Genomic DNA, 22820 nt, shown 5'->3' with positions numbered 1-22820 from the left:
CCTCGTGGTGTATTGTGGGAAACTCTTGCCTCTAACAAACATGGCGGACGCATTTGGCGACGGTTTGTTCAGCGTGTTTGATGAAGATCAACCAGCTGCCACAAACAAGAAAATCCCACTATTTACTGCTACAGAAACTGGGTAAAGGAACTTTATGAATTTAGACTTTGAGTCTCGCCAAATACGGCGTTTATAGCTCTGCGACGCGCTGAAGCAGAAGCATGTGTGCACGCTTGTGGTGTCATTTGGGCAAACACTCGTCAATGTGGTCGATAAACGTTAACTTCACGTTTTAGGACGACAAGATTCAACCGTGTTTTGACAACGATTAACTCCTAAAGTGAAAGAAAACACTCTACATGTAAAGACGAGTCCAGTACAGGTTTAGTGCACACAGCACAGTCATCTCTAGGCAAGTGTCTTCGATTTTAAACAGAAATTCTCACAATTCTTTCCAGAATTGAACGAATCGGAGTCTAACTAACTAACTCAGGACATAAACAGTAGGGGAGTGTCTGCTCACTATATGGTGAACCTCTAGTTATCTGAGCCTTACTGCCTCAGTCTCCTTTGTTAAAGGATTAAATTTCACCTCACTCAATGAACATGGTGTCGTAGATTATCAATCCATTCATGTGATGCTTCTCTACCCTGTGGAGAGGCACCAGGCCAATCCCCGCTGGATACAGGTGATGGCAGGATACAACCAGGACAGGTCACCTTCAGAGACAATCACTCATTCAGGACCAATTAACCTCACAAGCATGTTGATGGGTTCCATGTGGAAAACTAAATATCCAGGACTATTCAGAAGATGGTCCCAGCAGCGCCTGGGAGGAATGACGTGTTTGTCCGTGTTCCAGGAACGTTCTGGGTAAAAATGAAGCCGATAAGGAGGCGAGTTCTTCTGCTCGGGTCAAGAGGGACGCAGACAGTGACGGAGGAGAAGAGCTGGTGTTTGGGAAGAAACCCCGCCTGGAGGCCGTGTCGGCCAGCGACCTGAAGTAAGAGGTCCCCCCCCCCCCCGTGCTGCAGCTCTTCTGTCACCAGTGTTCTTGACCCGAGCTGCTTCAGGTTTTACATTTAAAGGCTCTTTGTTTTCCTCAGTCTTTCAGAATTTATGCCTCAAGTGAGGGTGGAGCAGGTGGACACTATGGAGGGATGCTCTCACGAGGTGGACGAAAGTCACATTTATTAGTATTATTATTTTAATAAAGTATAATTTTAAATTCATTCTCATTAAATAATTCCTTTGCCCAACAGGTTGCTCTGCCTTCCTGTGATGAATTTAAACCACTGAAAGCTCGAGTGGGGAAAGCAGCCAAGGTCAACCACACTTCAATTCATCATTTAGGTCATTTAGAATAAACATTTTGTAGAGTTTTAGTTCTGATGTGATTCTGTTTGGTTTTTACAGGAGTATCCTTTTGTCCTGGACCCCTTCCAGCGGGAAGCCATCTTGTGTATTGACAACAACCAGTCTGTGCTGGTGTCGGCTCACACCTCCGCTGGCAAGACTGTGTGTGCAGAGTGAGTCTCCTGCAGGACGCAGGGACACTTCACCTCCATTTCTACCACTTTCTTTATGCTCATGGTTGTCAGGTTGTAGAGAAAATGCTTAACTTTCATTGGACATCCGTTTACACCACAACGATGGTCGGGGCCACTGAAAACCAAACCTTTTGAAAATGGCTCACAAGGTACGGGGGGCGGGGGGGTTCCTGAAAACGCTGCTGTACATGAACACCATGACTACAGGAAATAGTTTTTCTGCACATGTAGATTCACAATAACACCAAAGTTTTCCTCCAGAGTGTCGAGACTCAGGACGTGGTAGTTTTATAGTTGACCGTCGCTGTTATAAGTTTCTGCGGAGCCGGATGTCTTTTAGAACGTTGAGGTGTACACACAAAACTTTTCTGAAACAAAAACGATGCACTTGCTCTTGAAACGTCGTGGAAACGGTGTCTAATTGTATTATTTGGACACAGGTTGTCGTACACCCAAGTCATTTTTTCTCAGAGTCTCAAAAAACACAAAGAAATACTTCTCCTCAGTCGCTGTTGTTCCGTCTTGTTACGCCGTTTTACAACAGGAGTGGAATTTCATAATCTCAATTTAGGATTTAGGCAATTTTACAGAGACGGCCAGCAGGGGGCGGTAGACGGAAGACGACGTGAACAAATATATATAATATCATTGTTGGCTGATTAAGGTGCACGTTTTTAATGTAATTGTAATTCCACTGCTGGTGAATTCCTCTTTGTAGTCACACTGAGATGAGGTTAGGAGTTAGTTTACCTGTGGTGATATCGATCAGTGATTGTGGTCTTCCTGCAGATACGCCATCGCCCTGGCGCTCCGGGAGAAGCAGCGGGTGATCTTCACCAGCCCCATCAAGGCCCTCTCCAACCAGAAGTACCGAGAGATGTACGAGGAGTTCCAGGACGTGGGCCTGATGACCGGAGACGTCACCATCAACCCCACCGCCTCCTGCCTCGTCATGACCACCGAGGTGAGAACGGAGACCTTCACCTGCCGGCAGCGGCGTCCAGCTTATCGTAGCTTCATGGTCACAGTGCCTGAGTCTCTGCTGGCGTCTGAACACTCCAATCCCCACAAAGTAAACACCGGTCCATGTTTTCAGCTCTTCTCTTAGTGGCCGGGTTGCAGCCCTGCTGGACAGCTTCGGCCCACAGTTTTGAAAAGTTGTGCAGCTCAGACAATAGGAGTGTCTGTCTGACGGTTCTGTGCTTTTCCCTGCCAGATCCTAAGGAGCATGTTGTACCGAGGCTCCGAGATCATGAGGGAAGTGGCCTGGGTGGTTTTCGACGAGATCCATTACATGAGAGATGCAGGTATAACCCAAATATGAAGGTTTAATATAGTTTTCATTTATTATGTCGCTAAAGGAGCAGAGTTAGCAGAGTTAGCAGTGTGCTAGCGGGTTGTTAAAGGAGCACAGTTAGCGGAGTTAGCAGTGTGCTAGCGGGTTGTTAACGGAGCACAGTTAGCAGTGTGCTAGCGGGTCGCTAAAGGAGCACAGTTAGCGGAGTTAGCAGTGTGCTAGCGGGTTGTTAACGGAGCACAGTTAGCAGTGTGCTAGCGGGTCGCTAAAGGAGCACAGTTAGCAGAGTTAGCAGTGTGCTAGCGGGTCGCTAAAGGAGCACAGTTAGCAGAGTTAGCAGTGTGCTAGCGGGTCGCTAAAGGAGCACAGTTAGCAGAGTTAGCAGTGTGCTAGCGGGTCGCTAAAGGAGCACAGTTAGCAGAGTTAGCAGTGTGCTAGCGGGTCGCTAAAGGAGCACAGTTAGCAGAGTTAGCAGTGTGCTAGCGGGTTGTTAAAGGAGCACAGTTAGCAGAGTTAGCAGTGTGCTAGCGGGTCGCTAAAGGAGCACAGTTAGCAGAGTTAGCAGTGTGCTAGCGGGTCGCTAAAGGAGCACAGTTAGCAGAGTTAGCAGTGTGCTAGCGGGTCGCTAAAGGAGCACAGTTAGCAGAGTTAGCAGTGTGCTAGCGGGTTGTTAAAGGAGCACAGTTAGCAGTGTGCTAGCGGGTCGCTAAAGGAGCACAGTTAGCAGTGTGCTAGCGGGTCGCTAAAGGAGCACAGTTAGCAGTGTGCTAGCGGGTCGCTAAAGGAGCACAGTTAGCAGAGTTAGCAGTGTGCTAGCGGGTCGCTGAAGGAGCACAGTTAGCAGAGTTAGCAGTGTGCTAGCGGGTCGCTTAGGGAGCACTGTTCGCAGTGTGTATATATATATATATATATATATATATATATATACACACACACACATGTTAACTGATGTGTTTCAGAGCGTGGCGTTGTGTGGGAGGAGACCATCATCCTCCTTCCTGATAATGTCCATTACGTCTTCCTGTCTGCCACCATTCCCAACGCCAAGCAGTTTGCCGAGTGGATCTGCCACCTTCACAAGCAGGTTCCCACTTTGCTTTGACTTTACTGAACTTCCTGCTTGTGAAAACGTCGTGTTTTCATCTGGAATCCTAAGTATCTGCTCTTCCTGCAGCCCTGCCATGTGGTCTACACAGACTACCGTCCCACTCCTCTACAGCACTACATCTTTCCAGCAGGGGGCGACGGGCTCCACCTGGTTGTGGATGAGAACGTGAGGCGACTTTTTAAACAGCACTTAGCAATCACGCTAGAAAACTAATGATTAATGCTTCAGTTTCTATGCTGAGTTAATGGTTTGTGCTTCATGGTTCCCTGCAGGGGGATTTCAGAGAAGATAACTTCAACACGGCCATGCAGGTCCTGAGAGACGCCGGGGATTCTGGGAGCAGCGGCGGCGGCAAGTGGGATCCGAGAGGCCGCAAAGGAGGAACTAAAGGTCCGTGTGTGTCTGAGGACAAAACCTTGTTGCATTTTAGGGTTTGTTTACATGTCAGAACTTTTTGAAAACGAGTCCTAAAAGTGAAACTTTTACAAAACGCTCCGTCTCTGTAGAAATGAGGGAAAATGCAACTTTTTAAAAGGCTTAGTTTTGATGTAAATGGGAGGAATTGCACCTTTTTAAAATAGCTTAGTCCCTATAGAAGCAGGAGAGATCGCAGCTTTTTGAAAATGCTTTGTCTCCATGGAAATAGGGAAAATTTGCAACTTTTAAAAAATGTTTCGCCTACATAGAAACGGGGGGGGAAAGCAACTTTTAAAAAATGCTAACGTCTAGAAACGGGAGCGATTGCAACTTTTTGAAAACACGCGGGGGAAATTGCAACCGGAAACAGCACCCCCTCGTGGCCTGGCATGATAACACCGTTTTTAGCATTTCTGGCGTTTCCGTGGAAACCAACTCCGTTCTCAAACCTTCCAATGCACACGTGAAACTTTTCTGAAATGATGTGTTGTCACTTGTCTGAACAGGGTTTTAATGTGCCAATTAAATCAGTGACTACGTGTTTTCAAAGAGACGATTAAAGGTGATTCTGGACTTTGTTCAGGTCCAAACAGCGTCTTCAAGATAGTGAAGATGATCATGGAGAGAAACTTCCAGCCCGTCATCATCTTCAGCTTCAGCAAGAAGGAGTGTGAAGCCTACGCCCTGCAGGTGGCCAAGCTGGACTTTAACAGAGGTAGAGAGTGTCTGTCTGTCTGTCTGTCTGTCTGTCTGTCTGTCTGTCTGTCTGTCTGTCTGTCTGTCTGTGTGTCTGTGTGTGTCTGTGTGTGTGTGTGTGCGACAATCCTGAAAGCTTGAGAGGCTAATGTATATATTTAGATTAGTTTTTGGTCGAATATTTAAAAGGCATAATGAGCACTGTAGAGCTAAACCACCAGATTAAAGGCTGAATTGAGGAAATGGAGGTCAGGGTATCTTCAGGGTTTCTTCTGTGTTCACTGGATGGTTGACGTGTCCTTCCTGAGCTGCTGATGGTTGAAGACTTTAGTGTTTTGGACATTTCACTGTATTTTGCAGCATTAAAACTGGCTTGATGTTCAGATTGTAGGGATTTTCTGTAGTAATAGTTTTTTGCACAAATATAATCATTTTCATCACATATACTCTGCTCCTCAACAAAAACAGTTTAAATTCAAAGGTTATTATGGAACTATTTTACCTGTCCAAGAGGAAGATGGACGGTTTGTGACCCCTGAATCCCCTAAATTCAACCCTAAAACTTTGCTTTTTGTAAAAATGTTAGCAGTCAAGTGCCATTTTTTCTGATTTCAACACAATCTCCTCCCTCCTGTCGGCAGTGGGTTCTTTGGTGTGGTGTACCACAGGGTTCTGTTCTGGGTCAGATATTATTCTCTGTCTACTTCACTCACGGTATTTTGCACCAGAAGGTTTCATTGAAATTGGCTTCATCTTGAGATTGTCATCATTTGTGGTAGTATTTGTTTAGTTTTTGTGAACATAGAGACATTTTCATCCAAATACTCCACAACTGAGAAAAACGTTAGAGTTTAAATGTAATGCTTATTCTGGCTGGTTCAGTGTTCCTGGACCAGCTCGATACCCTCCACCGGGTGCCCCAGGGTTCATGGCGGTCCTCTGTCACCGGTTCTGTTCAGAACTTTAATGGGCAGAATTTCTAGGCACAGCCAGGGACCGGAGGGGGTCCGGTTTGGGGACCACAGGATCTCGTCTCTGCTCTTTGCAGACGATGTGGTCCTGTTGGCTTGAAATATGAACATGAAAACTAAGATAAATTATTCAAATAATACTGAGGAAAAAATATATCAACTGATATAAACTAAGGCAATTCTGCTAAATATTATTTCTGTCATTTAAGATAAATTCTTTAAAAATGATTATTAATTCATTTATGAGGATTTAAGTATCCCACCACTAAGGGGCATGTTGTCCCACTTGAACCTCACCAGCTGGAACAGAAATGACGTGGAATAATATTTTCAAAAAGCCGATTTGATTGAGGATGTGAGAAATGACTTGATGTTAATATTTAGAGGTCTGTGTAAACGTCCACGAGGACATGTCAAGAAATGCACCATGTGTTTATTCCAGAGGACGAGAAACGTCTGGTGGAGGAAGTGTTCAACAATGCGGTGGACTGTCTCTCGGACGAAGACAAGAAACTGCCCCAGGTGAGCTGCATCACACCTCCGTTTTCCTCTCCGCCTTCAAAAGTCACACCTTCTCAGGTTTTGTCTCCAAAGAGAAGAAAACAAACCTGAATGTAAATATCTGCACATGCTCTGTGTACTGTGTACTACGACGCTGGATTCTCTCTTATCCAGGTAACTTCGGGATTAACTCTGGTTTTCTCTTATCCAGGTAACTTCGGGATTAACTCTGGTTTTCTCTTATCTAGGTAACTTCGGGATTAACTCTGGTTTTCTCTTATCCAGGTAACTTCAGGATTAACTCTGGTTTTCTCTTATCCAGGTAACTTCGGGATTAACTCTGGTTTTCTCTTATGGAGGTAACTTCAGGATTAACTCTGGTTTTCTCTTATCCAGGTAACTTCAGGATTAACTCTGGTTTTCTCTTATCCAGGTAACTTCAGGATTAACTCTGGTTTTCTCTTATGGAGGTAACTTCAGGATTAACTCTGGTTTTCTCTTATGGAGGTAACTTCAGGATTAACTCTGGTTTTCTCTTATCCAGGTAACTTCAGGATTAACTCTGGGTTTTCTCTTATCTAGGTAACTTCAGGATTAACTCTGGTTTTCTCTTATCTAGGTAACTTCAGGATTAACTCTGGGTTTTCTCTTATCTAGGTAACTTCAGGATTAACTTTGGTTTTCTCTTATCTAGGTAACTTCAGGATTAACTCTGGGTTTTCTCTTATCTAGGTAACTTCAGGATTAACTTTGGTTTTCTCTTATCTAGGTAACTTCAGGATTAACTTTGGTTTTCTCTTATCTAGGTAACTTCAGGATTAACTCAGGTTTTCTGTACTACGACTCTCGCTCACTTCTCACCAGGATAAATCACCTGGTAACTGACGCTGAAAGTCTAACCTGCTCCAGAGCAGGATATGTTCTAGATAAGAGGTCAGAGCTCTGCCTCCTGACCAATCAGATCTCTTGGGAAATGCCCCGCCCATTCTTAAATGATGGTGATTGGTGGGCAGGTTCAGCTCTGAGCTGCAGCAGAGAGGAGAGGAGAAATTAATCTAGAACAATCTTTCTGACTTAATAAAATAAATCCTGGTCTCTGAGGCTCTGAAGGAGGTTCTGGTTCTGGTTCTTGACTTGTTCCAGGTCTGTTTATCTGGAATAATGAGGTTCATGATCACACCTGACAGAACTGCAGAACCATGAATTTATGGAAGCAGAACTCCTCCTGTCGTCATGGTGATGAATTAATATTCCAACAGGAAACACAAGAGAACCTCCGCCTCAGAACCAGTGATGGAGAACCTAAAGTAAAAGAAGAGCAGTGAGGAAGTTCTGCCTGGTACCGTTCTGCTGGAATAAAGTGGAACTGAGTGATCACAGTGCTGTTCCTTTATATCACTGATCAATTAATCTGCTCTAATCTCACCAAGTCAGGAAGGTTCTGGTTCTGGCTGCAGCAGCAGTGTTGCTTTGAGCTGCTGGATGGGTTGGAATTCTTCATAATCTCAGAGATTAACTGCTCCTCCAGTAATCTGTAAACTGCTCTGGAGGGTTTCTCTGTGTGTGATTGGTCAGACGCTGCAAGCTCCGCCCCTTTCACCTGAACTCTCACACCTGGTCTGGGTTGAACCAGAGAGTTGAGAACCTGCTTGGTAGGAACGGTGATCAGGGTCGTGTACGTCTGGATAAATTAACCAGGGAACAGAGAACCTGGTATGTTGATCAGGTTCCTGGTACAGGCCTCTGGTTACGTTGATCAGGTTCCTGGTACAGGCCTCTGGTTACGTTGATCAGGTTCCTGGTACAGGCCTCTGGTTACGTTGATCAGGTTCCTGGTACAGGCCTCTGGTTACGTTGATCAGGTTCCTGGTACAGGCCTCTGGTTACGTTGATCAGTTCCTGGTACAGGCCTCTGGTTACGTTGATCAGGTTCCTGGTACAGGCCTCTGGTTACGTTGATCAGTTCCTGGTACAGGCCTCTGGTTACGTTGATCAGGTTCCTGGTACAGGCCTCTGGTTACGTTGATCATGTTCCTGGTACAGGCCTCTGGTTACGTTGATCAGTTCCTGGTACAGGCCTCTGGTTACGTTGATCAGGTTCCTGGTACAGGCCTCTGGTTACGTTGATCATGTTCCTGGTACAGGCCTCTGGTTACGTTGACCAGGTTCCTGGTACAGGCCTCTGGTTATGTTGATCAGGTTCCTGGTACAGGCCTCTGGTTATGTTGATCAGGTTCCTGGTACAGGCCTCTGGTTGTGTTGACCAGGTTCCTGGTACAGGCCTCTGGTTGTGTTGATCAGGTTCCTGGTACAGGCCTCTGGTTATGTTGATCAGGTTCCTGGTACAGGCCTCTGGTTGTGTTGACCAGGTTCCTGGTACAGGCCTCTGGTTGTGTTGATCAGGTTCCTGGTACAGGCCTCTGGTTGTGTTGACCAGGTTCCTGGTACAGGCCTCTGGTTGTGTTGACCAGGTTCCTGGTACAGGCCTCTGGTTGTGTTGATCAGGTTCCTGGTACAGGCCTCTGGTTGTGTTGACCAGGTTCCTGGTACAGGCCTCTGGTTGTGTTGATCAGGTTCCTGGTACAGGCCTCTGGTTGTGTTGACCAGGTTCCTGGTACAGGCCTCTGGTCCGCGTCCTTAACAGCAGGCGCACCGCGGTCGCTCATGGGGCGGAGCCAGACAGAGCAGCTGGGACTTGCTTTCTGTCTTCTTGGCGGTAATCCTGTGAAGGCATGTTGGTCCTGTCGGTGACGGTACGCTTTGTTTTTCAGGTGGAACATGTGTTGCCGCTGTTGAAGCGAGGGATAGGGATCCATCACGGCGGCCTCCTGCCCATCCTGAAAGAAACCATCGAGATCCTCTTCTCTGAAGGCCTCCTGAAGGTACTGGTCCACTCCCATCTCCTCCATGGAGTTCAATAGCCCCTGTTCTGGAGGGCTGCTGCTTCAGATTTGATAATTACCTTTGCCAACGAACGTCGAGGTGGAGGTTATATATTTGACTGCATGTATTTATTTATCAGTTTGTATGTATGTTTGTATTTTACCAACTTTTCACAAAAACGTCTCTCCTGTATTCCATAAAATCTTCAGGGATGATTTGTCCTCAAGGACCCGTCATTAGATTCTGTCAAATGTGTGTACATCAGTATCAAACATGAAGTAATTCAAACTACCAGGACAGACGACGGAAGCAGTGGAGTGGTGGCTCAATGACCTGTAGTCTCTTGGTTTCCATGGCGACAGACAGGCGGAGGTGAAGGTCTGCGCTCTTTGTCCTTTCTGCTCACAATAACAAGCCGTTACACTGATCCTCTTTAATTTACGGAGGGGAAGTGTGTTTTAGCTGCTTCCTGTCTGCAATCTGTATTTGATGGAGCTCAGGCACCGGCCGGAGGAGGAGGAGGAGGAGGAGGAGGAGGAGGAGGAGGAGGAGGAGGAGGAGGAGGAGGAGGAGGAGGAGGAGGAGGAGGAGGAGGAGGAGGAGGAGGAGGAGGAGGAGGAGGAGGAGGAGGAGGAGGAGGAGGAGGAGGAGGAGGAGGAGGAGGAGGAGGAGGAGGAGGAGGAGGAGGAGGGACAGAGTTCATAATCAGGGACTCGCTGCTTGTCTTCATCTCAACATCTGGTAGAAACACCAGAACAAACCAGAGCAGACTTTCAGCCAATCACAGAGCAGCTCTGGCCAGGGGCCAATGAGTCGCTGTGGTGTTAATCAGTAACTGGTGAGATCACTACTAAGCCCCGCCTCCTCAGAGAGGCTTTCCTCATCGCCCCTGGCTACACACACACACACACACACACACACACACACACACACTATTAGAGAGAAATCCTCTTTAATTGAAGATTATCTGTAGAAAATGAAGATTGTTAGTTTGTTGGCATAAACCAATATTGATAATATTAGTTTATTCATACATTTTATGATTAAAAAAAACAAACCAAAACATTCCGCTTGCTTCCAGCAGGGGGGGGCGGTGTCCTCTATTGACCAGCTGCCACTGCTATAGACATATTTTCTATCACGTATATTAAAGAAAAAGTTTAAATTTAAAGGTTTTTATGGCATTATTTTACCGGTCTGGCACCCTGGAGATGGAATTGTGCTACATGTGACCCTTGATCTAAAATCAGTTTGACTCCTATGATGAACACAGAAGATTGAATGATGGAGGAGTGGTAGGGTTAGATACGTTTTACTTCTTCATACCACTTTTCAGGCATAACAATTGGATATAGGATGTATTTTTGTGTATACCTGAATATAGATATCAATTTTTTTTCTAAATATATTTCCTTAAACTTTGATTATATTGTTACTAATGTCTTTATGTGTATATTTCTTATATATTTATATGTTTGTGGCTCGATGGAGTGTGTATGTGATTGCACATGTGAAAGAAAAAAAAATCACGTCTGAAATGAATTAACATTTATTAAAAAGTGATTAAATTTAGATTTCTGTTCTGTTGTTTTGGTTTCAGGCTCTTTTCGCCACAGAGACCTTCGCTATGGGAATCAACATGCCGGCTCGAACCGTGCTCTTCACCAGTGCACGCAAGTTTGATGGCAAGAACCACCGCTTTGTAAGTGTAACACACACACACACACACACACACACAGATGAAGCCAGGTAGTTCTATGTGATTTACAGGATTAATCTTCCTGCTAATGAGTGACTGCAACCAAAACCATGCAAACTCAACTTTCACTGCATAATTATCCATAATTACTCGACGACATAATACACAGCTTACTGTGTGTGTGTGTGTGTGTGTGTGTGTGTGTGTGTGTGTGTGTGTGTGTGTGTGTGTGTGTGTGTGTGTGTGTGTGTGTGTGTGTGTGTGTGTGTGTGTGTGTGTGTGTGTGTGTGTGTGTGTGTGTGTGTGTGTGTGTGTGTGTGTGTGTGTGTGTGTGTGTGTGTGTGTGTGTGTGTGTGTGTGTGTGTGTGTGTCCTGCATCGCCACATAAACAGCCACGTATTGTTTATAAGAGTGTGTGTGTGTGTGTGGCTGCCATCATCTTCTTACACAAACACTCCCAGGCTGGAGGAGAATGAGCGGCTTCCCAGAGCTTCACCAGTAACATGTGTTGCTGCTGACGGAGCCAGAGCTCCACGCAGAACCTCATGTTTCATATCCAGAGTTCCTCATGTTTCATATCCAGAGTTCCTCATGTTTCATATCCAGAGTTTCTCATGTTTCATATCCAGAGCTCTTCATGTTTCACCTCCAGAGCTCCTCATGTTTCACCTCCAGAGCTCCCCATGTTTCATATCCAGAGCTCTTCATGTTTCACCTCCAGAGCTCCTCATGTTTCACCTCCAGAGCTCCTCATGTTTCACCTCCAGAGCTCCTCATGTTTCACATCCAGAGCTCCTCATGTTTCACATCCAGAGCTCCTCATGTTTCACATCCAGAGCTCCCCATGTTTCACATCCAGAGCTCCCCATGTTTCATATCCAGAGCCCCTCCTCATGTTTCATATCCAGAGCTCTTCATGTTTCACATCCAGAGCTCCCCATGTTTCACATCCAGAGCTCCCCATGTTTCATATCCAGAGCCCCTCCTCATGTTTCATATCCAGAGCCCCTCCTCATGTTTCATATCCAGAGCTCCTCCTCATGTTTCATATCCAGAGCTCTTCATGTTTCATATCCAGAGCCCCTCCTCATGTTTCACATCCAGAGCTCCCCATGTTTCATATCCAGAGCCCCTCCTCATGTTTCATATCCAGAGCTCCTCCTCATGTTTCATATCCAGAGCTCCTCCTCATGTTTCACATCCAGAGCTCCCCATGTTTCATATCCAGAGCCCCTCCTCATGTTTCATATCTAGAGCCCCTCCTCATGTTTCATATCCAGAGCTCTTCATGTTTCACATCCAGAGCCCCTCATGTTTCATATCCAGAGCTCCTCATGTTTCACATCCAGAGCTCCTCATGTTTCACATCCAGAGCCCCTCCTCATGTTTCATATCCAGAGCCCCTCCTCATGTTTCACATCCAGAGCTCCTCATGTTTCACATCCAGAGCTCCTCATGTTTCACATCCAGAGTTCATCATGTTTCACATCCAGAGTTCATCATGTTTCATATCCAGTGCTCCCCCTCATGTTTCATATCCAGAGTTCATCATGTTTCACATCCAGAGCTCCTCCTCATGTTTCACATCCAGAGCTCCTCCTCATGTTTCACATCCAGAGCTCCTCATGTTTCATATCCAGAGCTCCTCATGTTTCATATCCAGAGTTCATCATGTTTCATATCCAGAGCTCCTCATGTTTCACATCCAGAGTTCATCATGTTTCATATCCAGAGCTCCTCATGTTTCATATCCAGAGCTCCTCATGTTTCATATCCAGAGCTCCTCATGTTTCACATCCAGAGCTCCTCATGTTTCACATCCAGAGTTCATCATGTTTCATATCCAGAGCTCCTCCTCATGTTTCACATCCAGAGCTCCTCATGTTTCACATCCAGAGCTCCTCATGTTTCATATCCAGAGCTCCTCATGTTTCACATCCAGAGCTCCTCATGTTTCATATCCAGAGCTCCTCATGTTTCACATCCAGAGCTCCTCATGTTTCATATCCAGAGCTCCTCATGTTTCACATCCAGAGCTCCTCATGTTTCATATCCAGAGCCCCTCCTCATGTTTCACATCCAGAGCTCCCCATGTTTCATATCCAGAGCCCCTCCTCATGTTTCATATCCAGAGCTCCTCCTCATGTTTCATATCCAGAGCTCCTCCTCATGTTTCACATCCAGAGCTCCCCATGTTTCATATCCAGAGCCCCTCCTCATGTTTCATATCTAGAGCCCCTCCTCATGTTTCATATCCAGAGCTCTTCATGTTTCACATCCAGAGCCCCTCATGTTTCATATCCAGAGCTCCTCATGTTTCACATCCAGAGCTCCTCATGTTTCACATCCAGAGCCCCTCCTCATGTTTCACATCCAGAGCTCCTCATGTTTCACATCCAGAGTTCATCATGTTTCACATCCAGAGTTCATCATGTTTCACATCCAGAGTTCATCATGTTTCATATCCAGTGCTCCCCCTCATGTTTCATATCCAGAGTTCATCATGTTTCACATCCAGAGCTCCTCCTCATGTTTCACATCCAGAGCTCCTCCTCATGTTTCACATCCAGAGCTCCTCATGTTTCATATCCAGAGCTCCTCATGTTTCATATCCAGAGTTCATCATGTTTCATATCCAGAGCTCCTCATGTTTCACATCCAGAGTTCATCATGTTTCATATCCAGAGCTCCTCATGTTTCATATCCAGAGCTCCTCATGTTTCACATCCAGAGCTCCTCATGTTTCACATCCAGAGTTCATCATGTTTCATATCCAGAGCTCCTCCTCATGTTTCATATCCAGAGTTCATCATGTTTCACATCCAGAGCTCCTCATGTTTCACATCCAGAGCTCCTCATGTTTCATATCCAGAGCTCCTCATGTTTCACATCCAGAGCTCCTCATGTTTCACATCCAGAGCTCCTCATGTTTCATATCCAGAGCTCCTCATGTTTCATATCCAGAGCCCCTCATGTTTCATATCCAGAGCTCCTCATGTTTCACATCCAGAGCTCCTCATGTTTCACATCCAGAGCTCCTCATGTTTCATATCCAGAGCTCCTCATGTTTCATATCCAGAGCTCCTCATGTTTCACATCCAGAGCTCCTCCTCATGTTTCACATCCAGAGCTCCTCCTCATGTTTCATATCCAGAGCTCCTCATGTTTCATATCCAGAGCTCCTCATGTTTCATATCCAGAGCCCCTCATGTTTCATATCCAGAGCTCCTCATGTTTCACATCCAGAGCTCCTCATGTTTCATATCCAGAGCTCCTCATGTTTCATATCCAGAGCCCCTCATGTTTCATATCCAGAGCTCCTCATGTTTCATATCCAGAGCTCCTCATGTTTCACATCCAGAGCTCCTCCTCATGTTTCACATCCAGAGCTCCTCCTCATGTTTCATATCCAGAGCTCCTCATGTTTCATATCCAGAGCTCCTCATGTTTCATATCCAGAGCCCCTCATGTTTCATATCCAGAGCTCCTCATGTTTCACATCCAGAGCTCCTCATGTTTCATATCCAGAGCTCCTCATGTTTCATATCCAGAGCTCCTCATGTTTCACATCCAGAGCTCCTCCTCATGTTTCACATCCAGAGCTCCTCCTCATGTTTCATATCCAGAGCTCCTCATGTTTCACATCCAGAGCTCCTCATGTTTCACATCCAGAGCTCCTCATGTTTCTGTTTGCACAATCACCAGCTGATACGTAGAGGAGCTCACCTCATCCAGATCTCTGGGCTGAGAGCAGCAGGTTAAGCTCCTCTACCCACCAATCAGCAGCTCCTTCCTTCTTCAGCTGAGATTATTTTTCGATAAATATTCAAGTAGACGCACAACATGGAAATACACATAAAACATATCTCGCTCAACAAGTACGAGAAGGAAGTAAAACTGATTTACACCTACTCCAATATTCAGTAATCACGTCTTAGAAATGAACTATTAAAGAATACATAGTTGTATATTTATACAGTACTGAAGAATGTCAACTAATATATGTGATATAAAACTTTCCATTATAAACAACTTCTTATTTACTGCAAACGGCATTTCATTATTTTAATTTCATTCTTGGACCAAATTAAATCTTCCAAGTGTCCAAATGAGTGTAATACAAGGGTCTTATATAGCAAAACGTGTATTTTATACACGTACATTTATCAAATGTCTGCATATGATATGGTAATTAGATGCAAATAAAGTATTATTTGAAAAAAGAAAAGATTAAGTTATGAATTCACCTATAATATGTAGAATTATAGAAATGTAATCTAGGTTGTATTTTCTTTAAGTTTTCTTGTCATAGAGCTGTGTATTGTTCTTAAAGTGAGAGAAGTACTGCTGACGGTGTTTCTGTGTACGTGGGGTAGATCACCTCGGGCGAGTACATCCAGATGTCTGGGCGAGCCGGCAGGAGAGGGATGGACGACAGAGGAATCGTTATCTTCATGGTGGATGAGAAGATGAGTCCAGCTGTGGGGAAACAGCTGCTCAAGGTACAGTCAAGCTTCTGGATCAGAACAATCCAGCTCAGCTTCATATTTCTCAACAGTTTTTATTGTCAAGTTGTCACAGAAACCAATTAAAAACATTGATCTCTCTTTCTTATTGGGGGGGGGGGGGGGGTTAAAAGTTGTGACAGTCCACCCTTCAGTTTCATGTTTGCCCCTCCTGAGCAGGTACCAGGGGCCGTGGTTGTTCACGGACACTGGTCTGTAGAGCTGTGAGCCGGAGCCAACAGGTCCACGATAGAGGGGTCATAAGATACTAAATCCACTTCCTGAAGGTTCTCCAGCAGTACTACTCGTCCCCATACCTGGACTGACGTCCCAGAAGTGAAGACAGTCTGTCCTCTCTGTCCCTGGCTTGTTCCAGGTTTTAAAAAGTGTGTTGCTCCAAGCAGCCAATCAGGAATCAAACCCTATATAGTGTCATCGGGGGTTTAGCCAATCCCAATCAAGGTAGGCCCTCCCTTTGACTCCTCCCACAATTAGGCAGCTCTGCTCTGGCACATGGCACATAGCTTTCTGGAGCAACCAGACCAGGAGGAGGAGGAGAACAGCTGGATAACATCACCTGCTTAAATAAAAGAGGCCCAAGGATGGAGCCTTGAGGAACCCCACGAGCCATTTTCATTCCCTCAGATTCATATTTACTGATTGAAAAAGCACAAAGTCTCTTATCTTACAAGTAAGATTGAAACCAGTTGAATGCAGTACCAGAGGTCCCAGCAGTATGCTGGACAGGCTGGGGAAAGAAGCAGAAACACTAAAGCTGAAGCTGGTAGGACTGCAGTCCTTTTTAAAGAGGATGTCTTAATGGGAAAGTGCCGCTCTGTCGCGGCCCTCGACTTGCTGGGAGTCCCTGATGTCCAACACCAGTCTCCTGGTTTACAGGTCGTCCTCCATATTTGAATCAGGGACAATGACGTGAACTGCGTTTGACCCCGGCGGTGTTTCTCACTCCAGAACCAACATGTTTCTGTCTTTATTTTGGCGAGCAGGGCTCTGCAGACCCTTTGAACAGCGCCTTCCACCTGACCTACAACATGGTGCTCAACCTGCTGCGGGTGGAGGAGATCAACCCCGAGTACATGCTGGAGAAGTCCTTCTACCAGTTCCAGCACTACAGGGCTCTGCCCGGCGTGGTGGACAGTGAGTGTCTTCCAGCCGCCGCACAACAAACTAACGCCCCGCTTACACCATGACCTTTACTGTGAAAGTGCAGCTTTGTTCTCTGAGAGAGGTGTCGTGTTTACACAGTATCAGGTTGAAAACAAGGTCCCGTTTCCATGGCAACAGCAAAAACACTGAAAACCATGGAGCTGGAATGTTGGGCCACGATTTGGCGCAATGATAATATGCAAGCATGCAAAGTTTTTTAAAAAGTTGCACTAATACACAGACCTAGTCGGTGTGTCTTTCAAAAAGTTGCATTCGCGCAGAGTCGGGGGATTTTTCAAAAAGTTGCGTCTTCTTTCCATGGAGACAGTTTGTTTTCTAAACTAGATTTATAAATGGAAATGATAACTGGACCAAAATAAACTTTAATATTTCAGTTCATGTGGTACTAATGTCAAATATATCTAAGCTGGAAATAAAATCTTTCCTTGTATTTATTCAAGATTGAAGGAAAAACAACATCAAAAGATTCTATATTCTAAACTACAATATATGAAGGCTAAATGAGTGAACCTCAAAGCGGGGCTTTGCTCAGTCCAAAGACGTGGACGGGTTCCACTCGAGCCACATGGTGGATTGTGTTTGTGCAGGAATGAAGAAGTTGGAGGAGCAGTATCACGCCATCGAGATCCCCAACGAGGAGAACGTCCTCACCTACTTCAAGATCAGGCAGCAGCTGGTCAAACTGGGGAAGGAGATCCAAGAGTTCATCCACAAACCAAAGTACTGCCTCCCCTTCCTGCAGCCGGGACGCCTGGTCAAGGTACACACACACACACACACACACACACACCACCACCCCCCCCCCCCCCCCCCCCCCCCCCCCCCCCGGGCGGAAAGGTTGAACGGCTTTTTGTTTGGATGCGACAGGTGAAGAATGAAGACGCTGACTTCGGCTGGGGAGTCGTTGTAAACTTTTGCAAGAAATCTAATGTGAAGGTGAGTTTTGGAGTCGCGTGAGAGGTGGGTGTGGCCAAATGGCAGACTGTGGTGAAGTGGGCGTGGCCAAATGGCCAGCCGTGGAGAAGTGGCCGTGGTTGACGTGTGCTTCCTCTTCAGACCAGCACGGACTCGGATCCGCTGTACGTGGTGGAGGTTCTGGTCCACTGCAGCAAGGAGAGCGTGAAAGATTCTGCGACTGAGGCTGCCAGGCCTGCCGCTCCGGGGGAGACCGGGGAAATGCAGGTGGGTAAAACAAACGCACTCTTACCTGCAAGTGTTGCTACAACAGGAGCGAACCGGCGTGTCCACTGCTGTTCCCCATGTATCCACTAGGGGCGACAGTTTTAGCGGACTACCGGGGCCGCTCCAGAAGAACTGGTGCCCCGTGTGAGCTGAGCATGGAGGACAGTCGCTACTGACAACTGTAGATTTTAAGCAACAACACAAAACAGTCATTGTGTTTTGGGGTCTTGTTTCCATGACAACGGAACTCAGAGCCGCTGAAAGCTGCTTTCCAGAACCCCTCTGGCTCCGTTGCCGTGGAAACACTTTTCTTTTTCTTTTTCTTTTGTGTTGTTGTTGATGTCGACCCTTTTGCTTGTTTCTGGTTTGTTTAATTTTGTTTCTTATGAAAGACTAATTTGATCTGAGCGGCGCTCGCTCCTCAAGCATCATAGACATTTTCTTATTTGGAGTTTTCTCGTGCTGTTGTGAACCGATTATTGGTACAAAGGGACAGATTAGATTCTTCTTCCTTCATTCAGAAGTTTGTAAACATTTGTGTTAATATTAAATAGATTTTAATTTTCTTCTTTTTATTGAATGGAATAAATAAAATAGCAACACGACGCCCGTGTTCCGTCTCAAGCAGACAGGAAGTGCTGCAACAATCACAAAGTAGCTGTAAAGTCAAACTGATAAGAGTGTTTCCTGTCCAGGTGATTCCAGTGATGCTTCAGCTCCTCACCTCCATCAGCTCCGTTCGACTCTACATCCCCAAAGACCTGCGGCCGCTGGACAACCGGCAGCTCATGCTGAAGTCCATCCTGGTACGGAGGCAGCCGGACAGCGACGCGGCGCTGCTACGTCAGCAATGATCCTCATGCTTTTCCTCTTTACAACCTGGCTGTTCAGGAGGTGCAGAAGCGATTCCCGGACGGCGTCCCCCTGCTGGACCCCGCCGACGACATGGGCATCAAAGACCCCGCGCAAGGTCATTCAGAAGGTGGAGGCCTTCGAGCACCGCATGTACAGCCACCCACTGCACAGCGACCCCAACCTGGAGTCGGTTTATTCTCTCTGCGAGAAGAAGGCCGTGGTGAGAAACCCTCCTTCTGTCCTCTGACACAGCTCTACTCACAGTAAGGATGTTTAACCACACTAAACTCGACTGTGAGGCACAGCAGCAGCAAGTCTTTTCAAAAAGTTTCATTTTCAGTGATTCTTAGCACCGTCGTCGTGGTAACGGAACCAAAAACACTACAAACGTTTAGTTTTCTCTGGAAAACCTGACTAATAATTTACACATATATGGTACATAATAGGATCAAATATTAGGGATGAAATTATGGGATTTAATATATTATTAAAAAGTCAATATCAGCTTGTACTAGTGAATTTACACTCGTCAATATAAGTCAGTTGATATTTTTCAATTGGATCACTTCAATGTTTTATTCAGTTAAATTTAATTTCTGAAACTTAAAGTCACCTTGTAATCAGTCTCATGTTCAAGCAACGAGGATATTAACAGAATGTTTAATGCAAAAGATTTATTTTCAGGCGTTTTAATACTCGTTGTGCTTTGCAGGTTTATTAAAGATAATTTACTCCGTCAGGTCACAGCAGCTTCACACTTGGAACTGAAGTGATAATCTGCCTCAGCTTTGGAGAGTTTGTGTGAAGCGACAGTGTAAACAGTGCAGAATAGATGGGATTACCTTGGTGTGTGATTGGTGAAGGAAGAGATTAACCTGCTCCTCTATTAACGGCCCTCCAATCCCTGGATAACCCCACAGCTCATCTGGGTTTAATCTCTCCAGCCTTATTCTTCTGGCCAGCAGGTGGCGCTGTGAAGGTGCCCAGGAAATGACTCATTCAGCGTTAATAGTTTGATCAACTCCTCTTCATTGGTTTGATTACTTTTATTGTGGTTTTACAAACATTTCTAGGTTTAAAGTGGTTGTGCTTCACCCGGAGGTAGAAATCCTGAACTGGAGCTCTTAGAAAGTAATGAATCGTTTAAAAACACCGTAAACAGGAGATCTACGTCAGGTGGAGTGACATCAAATGGTAGAAAAATAGAAATGCTGCATGGATGCTTGATGCTCCAGTACTGCCATAAGAACGTGTGTGTGTGTGTGTGTGTGTGTGTGTGTGTGTGTGTGTGTGTGTGTGTGTGTGTGTGTGTGTGTGTGTGTGTGTGTGTGTGTGTGTGTGTGTGTGTGTGTGTGTGTGTGTGTGTGTGTGTGTGTGTGTGTGTGTGTGTGTGTGTGTGTGTGTGTGTGTGTGTGTGTGTGTGTGTGTGTGTGTGTGTGTGTGTGTGTGTGTGTGTGTGTGTGTGTGTGTGTGTGTGTGTGTGTGTGTGTGTGTGTGTGTGTGTGTGTGTGTGTGTGTCTGTCAGATTGCAGCAGACGTGCGCTCGGCCAAGCGGGAGTTGAAGAAGGCTCGCACCGTCCTGCAGATGGACAAGCTGAAGTGCAGGAAGAGAGTCCTGAGGAGACTCGGCTTCGCCAGTCCCTCTGATGTCATCGAGGTGAAAGGGCGCGTCGCCTGTGAGATCAGCAGGTAACCTCGGACCAAACACACACACCGTTTACACCTTTCAAGTAAAAACACTTAGTCTGTCTGTCTGTCTGTCTGTCTGTCTGTCTGTCTGTCTGTCTGTCTGTCTGTCTGTCAGTGCTGACGAGCTCCTGCTGACTGAGATGATTTCAACGGGCTCTTTAACGACCTCTCAGTGGAACAAGCCACGGCCCTGCTGTCCTGCTTCGTCTTCCAGGAGAACGTACGACCACACACACACACACACACACACACACACACACACACACACACACGCTGACATGAACATAAACAATCCCATCTTTTTCACATCTTTCTTTTGTTCATCTTTTTTCTTTATTCTTTTTTTCCTCTAATTGACAAAGAGCATAAGTGGGTTCTGGGGTTCTGGGGTTCTGGGGTTCTGGGGTTCTGGTTTGGTGGTTTACAGTGAGAATATGCAGGTTTTCATCACATTTCCTCTGCAGAACAAAGGAAGGGACATGTTGCCTGTTCGTGTCTCTTGAGCTGAAACCTCTTGAAGCTTCATTCATGGTGAAACGGCCGCCGTGGAGACTTGACTTGTTGGTTCTCTTGGTTCCCTTCAGGCCAGCGAGATGCCCAAGCTGACGGAGCAGCTGGCGGCGCCGCTGCGGCAGATGCAGGTGAGGCGTGGACTCGCCGGCGTGGCGTCTCGTTAAGGAGCCAAGTTTAATCCCTGTCCGTGTTCAGGAATGCGCCAAACGCATCGCCAAGGTGTCGGCGGACGCCAAGCTGGACGTGGACGAGGAGACGTACCTGGGACAGTTCAAGCCGCACCTTATGGACGTGGTGTTTGCCTGGGCCAACGGCGCCACCTTCGGACAGGTCTGCAAGATGACAGACGTCTTCGAAGGTCAGTCCTCAGTTTAGACCTCCAGGAGGAGGAGATCTGTGTGAGGAGGAGGAGATCTGTGTGAGGAGGAGGAGGAGATCTTTGTGAGGAGGAGGAGGAGATCTTTGTGAGGAGGAGGAGGAGATCTGGGTGAGGAGGAGGAGGAGGAGATCTGGGTGAGGAGGAGGAGGAGGAGATCTGGGTGAGGAGGAGGAGGAGGAGATCTGGGTGAGGAGGAGGAGGAGGAGATCTGTGTGAGGAGGAGGAGGAGGAGATCTGTGTGAGGAGGAGGAGGAGGAGATCTGGGTGAGGAGGAGGAGGAGATCTGTGTGAGGAGGAGGAGGAGATCTGTGTGAGGAGGAGGAGGAGGAGGAAGGGGAGATCTGGGTGAGGAGGAGGAGGAAGGGGAGATCTGGGTGAGGAGGAGGAGGAAGGGGAGATCTGGGTGAGGAGGAGGAGGAGGAGATCAAGAGGAGGAGGAGATGTGTGTGAGGAGGAGGTCTTGAGGTCTAGGGTTCCTGAGGTCTAGGGTTCCTGAGGTCTAGAGTTCCTGAGGTCTAGAGTTCCTGAGGTCTAGGGTTCCTGAGGTCTAGGGTTCCTGAGGTCTAGGGTTCCTGAGGTCCTGAGGTCTAGGGTTCCTGAGGTCCTGAGGTCTAGAGTTCCTGAGGTCTAGGGTTCCTGAGGTCTAGAGTTCCTGAGGTCCTGAGGTCTAGGGTTCCTGAGGTCCTGAGGTCTAGGGTTCCTGAGGTCTAGAGTTCCTGAGGTCTAGGGTTCCTGAGGTCTAGGGGTCCTGAGGTCTAGGGTTCCTGAGGTCTAGAGTTCCTGAGGTCCTGAGGTCTAGGGGTCCTGAGGTCTAGGGTTCCTGAGGTCTAGAGTTCCTGAGGTCCTGAGGTCTAGAGTTCCTGAGGTCTAGGGTTCCTGAGGTCTACAGTTCCTGAGGTCCTGAGTTCTCCTGTGGTCTGCAGGGAGCATCATCCGCTGCATGCGGCGGCTGGAGGAGGTTCTGAGGCAGATGTGTTCTGCAGCCAAGGCCATCGGCAACACGGAGCTGGAGAACAAGTTCTCTGAAGGTAAACATCTGGTTCTATTAGCTTGAAGCTCTAAACGATGTTTCAGCTGCTTCAGCTGCTCCTGATGCTCCTGATGCTCCTGATGCTCCTGATGCTCCTGATGCTCCTAATGAAGGATTAAAAGTAACTGCAGAAGTAAAGAAGAGCAGCTGGAGGTTTAATGTTTGTTTCTGTCTGCAGGAATAACCAAGATCAAGAGAGACATCGTGTTCGCCGCCAGTCTTTACTTATAACCTGATTTAATGCTTCAAACCAGGGGGGGGGGGGGGGGGGGTCAACAGTCAGACTTTTATTTAGCTTCTCTCCCTCTACCTCTCTACCACTCTCTCTCTCTCTCTCTCTCTCTCTCTCTCTCTCTACA

The 22820-nt window shown here is 46.6% G+C and overlaps 1 protein-coding gene across 1 annotated transcript; it reads left to right on the top strand.

Moving 5' to 3' along the window:
- Positions 1–40: 40 nt before the first annotated feature.
- On the top strand, positions 41–22800 carry mtrex (Mtr4 exosome RNA helicase; the record flags this gene model as incomplete). Its single annotated transcript, XM_080477539.1, is given in 29 exon segments — positions 41–141; positions 864–1004; positions 1108–1174; positions 1264–1326; positions 1418–1530; positions 2341–2515; positions 2768–2858; positions 3808–3932; positions 4023–4121; positions 4229–4346; positions 4957–5088; positions 6483–6562; positions 9313–9423; positions 11025–11126; positions 15500–15625; positions 16633–16783; positions 17401–17573; positions 17681–17749; positions 17870–17995; positions 18691–18801; positions 18887–18957; positions 18959–19070; positions 20376–20539; positions 20655–20680; positions 20683–20759; positions 21124–21180; positions 21248–21410; positions 22355–22459; positions 22640–22800. Coding segments are annotated over 29 exon segments (3102 nt in total). The 3' UTR covers positions 22693–22800.
- Positions 22801–22820: the final 20 nt, after the last annotated feature.

This window comes from Lipophrys pholis (genome assembly GCF_963383615.2).
Source record: "Lipophrys pholis genome assembly, chromosome: 12".
NCBI classification, from domain to species: domain Eukaryota; kingdom Metazoa; phylum Chordata; class Actinopteri; order Blenniiformes; family Blenniidae; genus Lipophrys; species Lipophrys pholis.
Note: the sequence above shows the minus strand (reverse complement) of the source record. Positions and strands in the feature narration are given on the sequence as shown.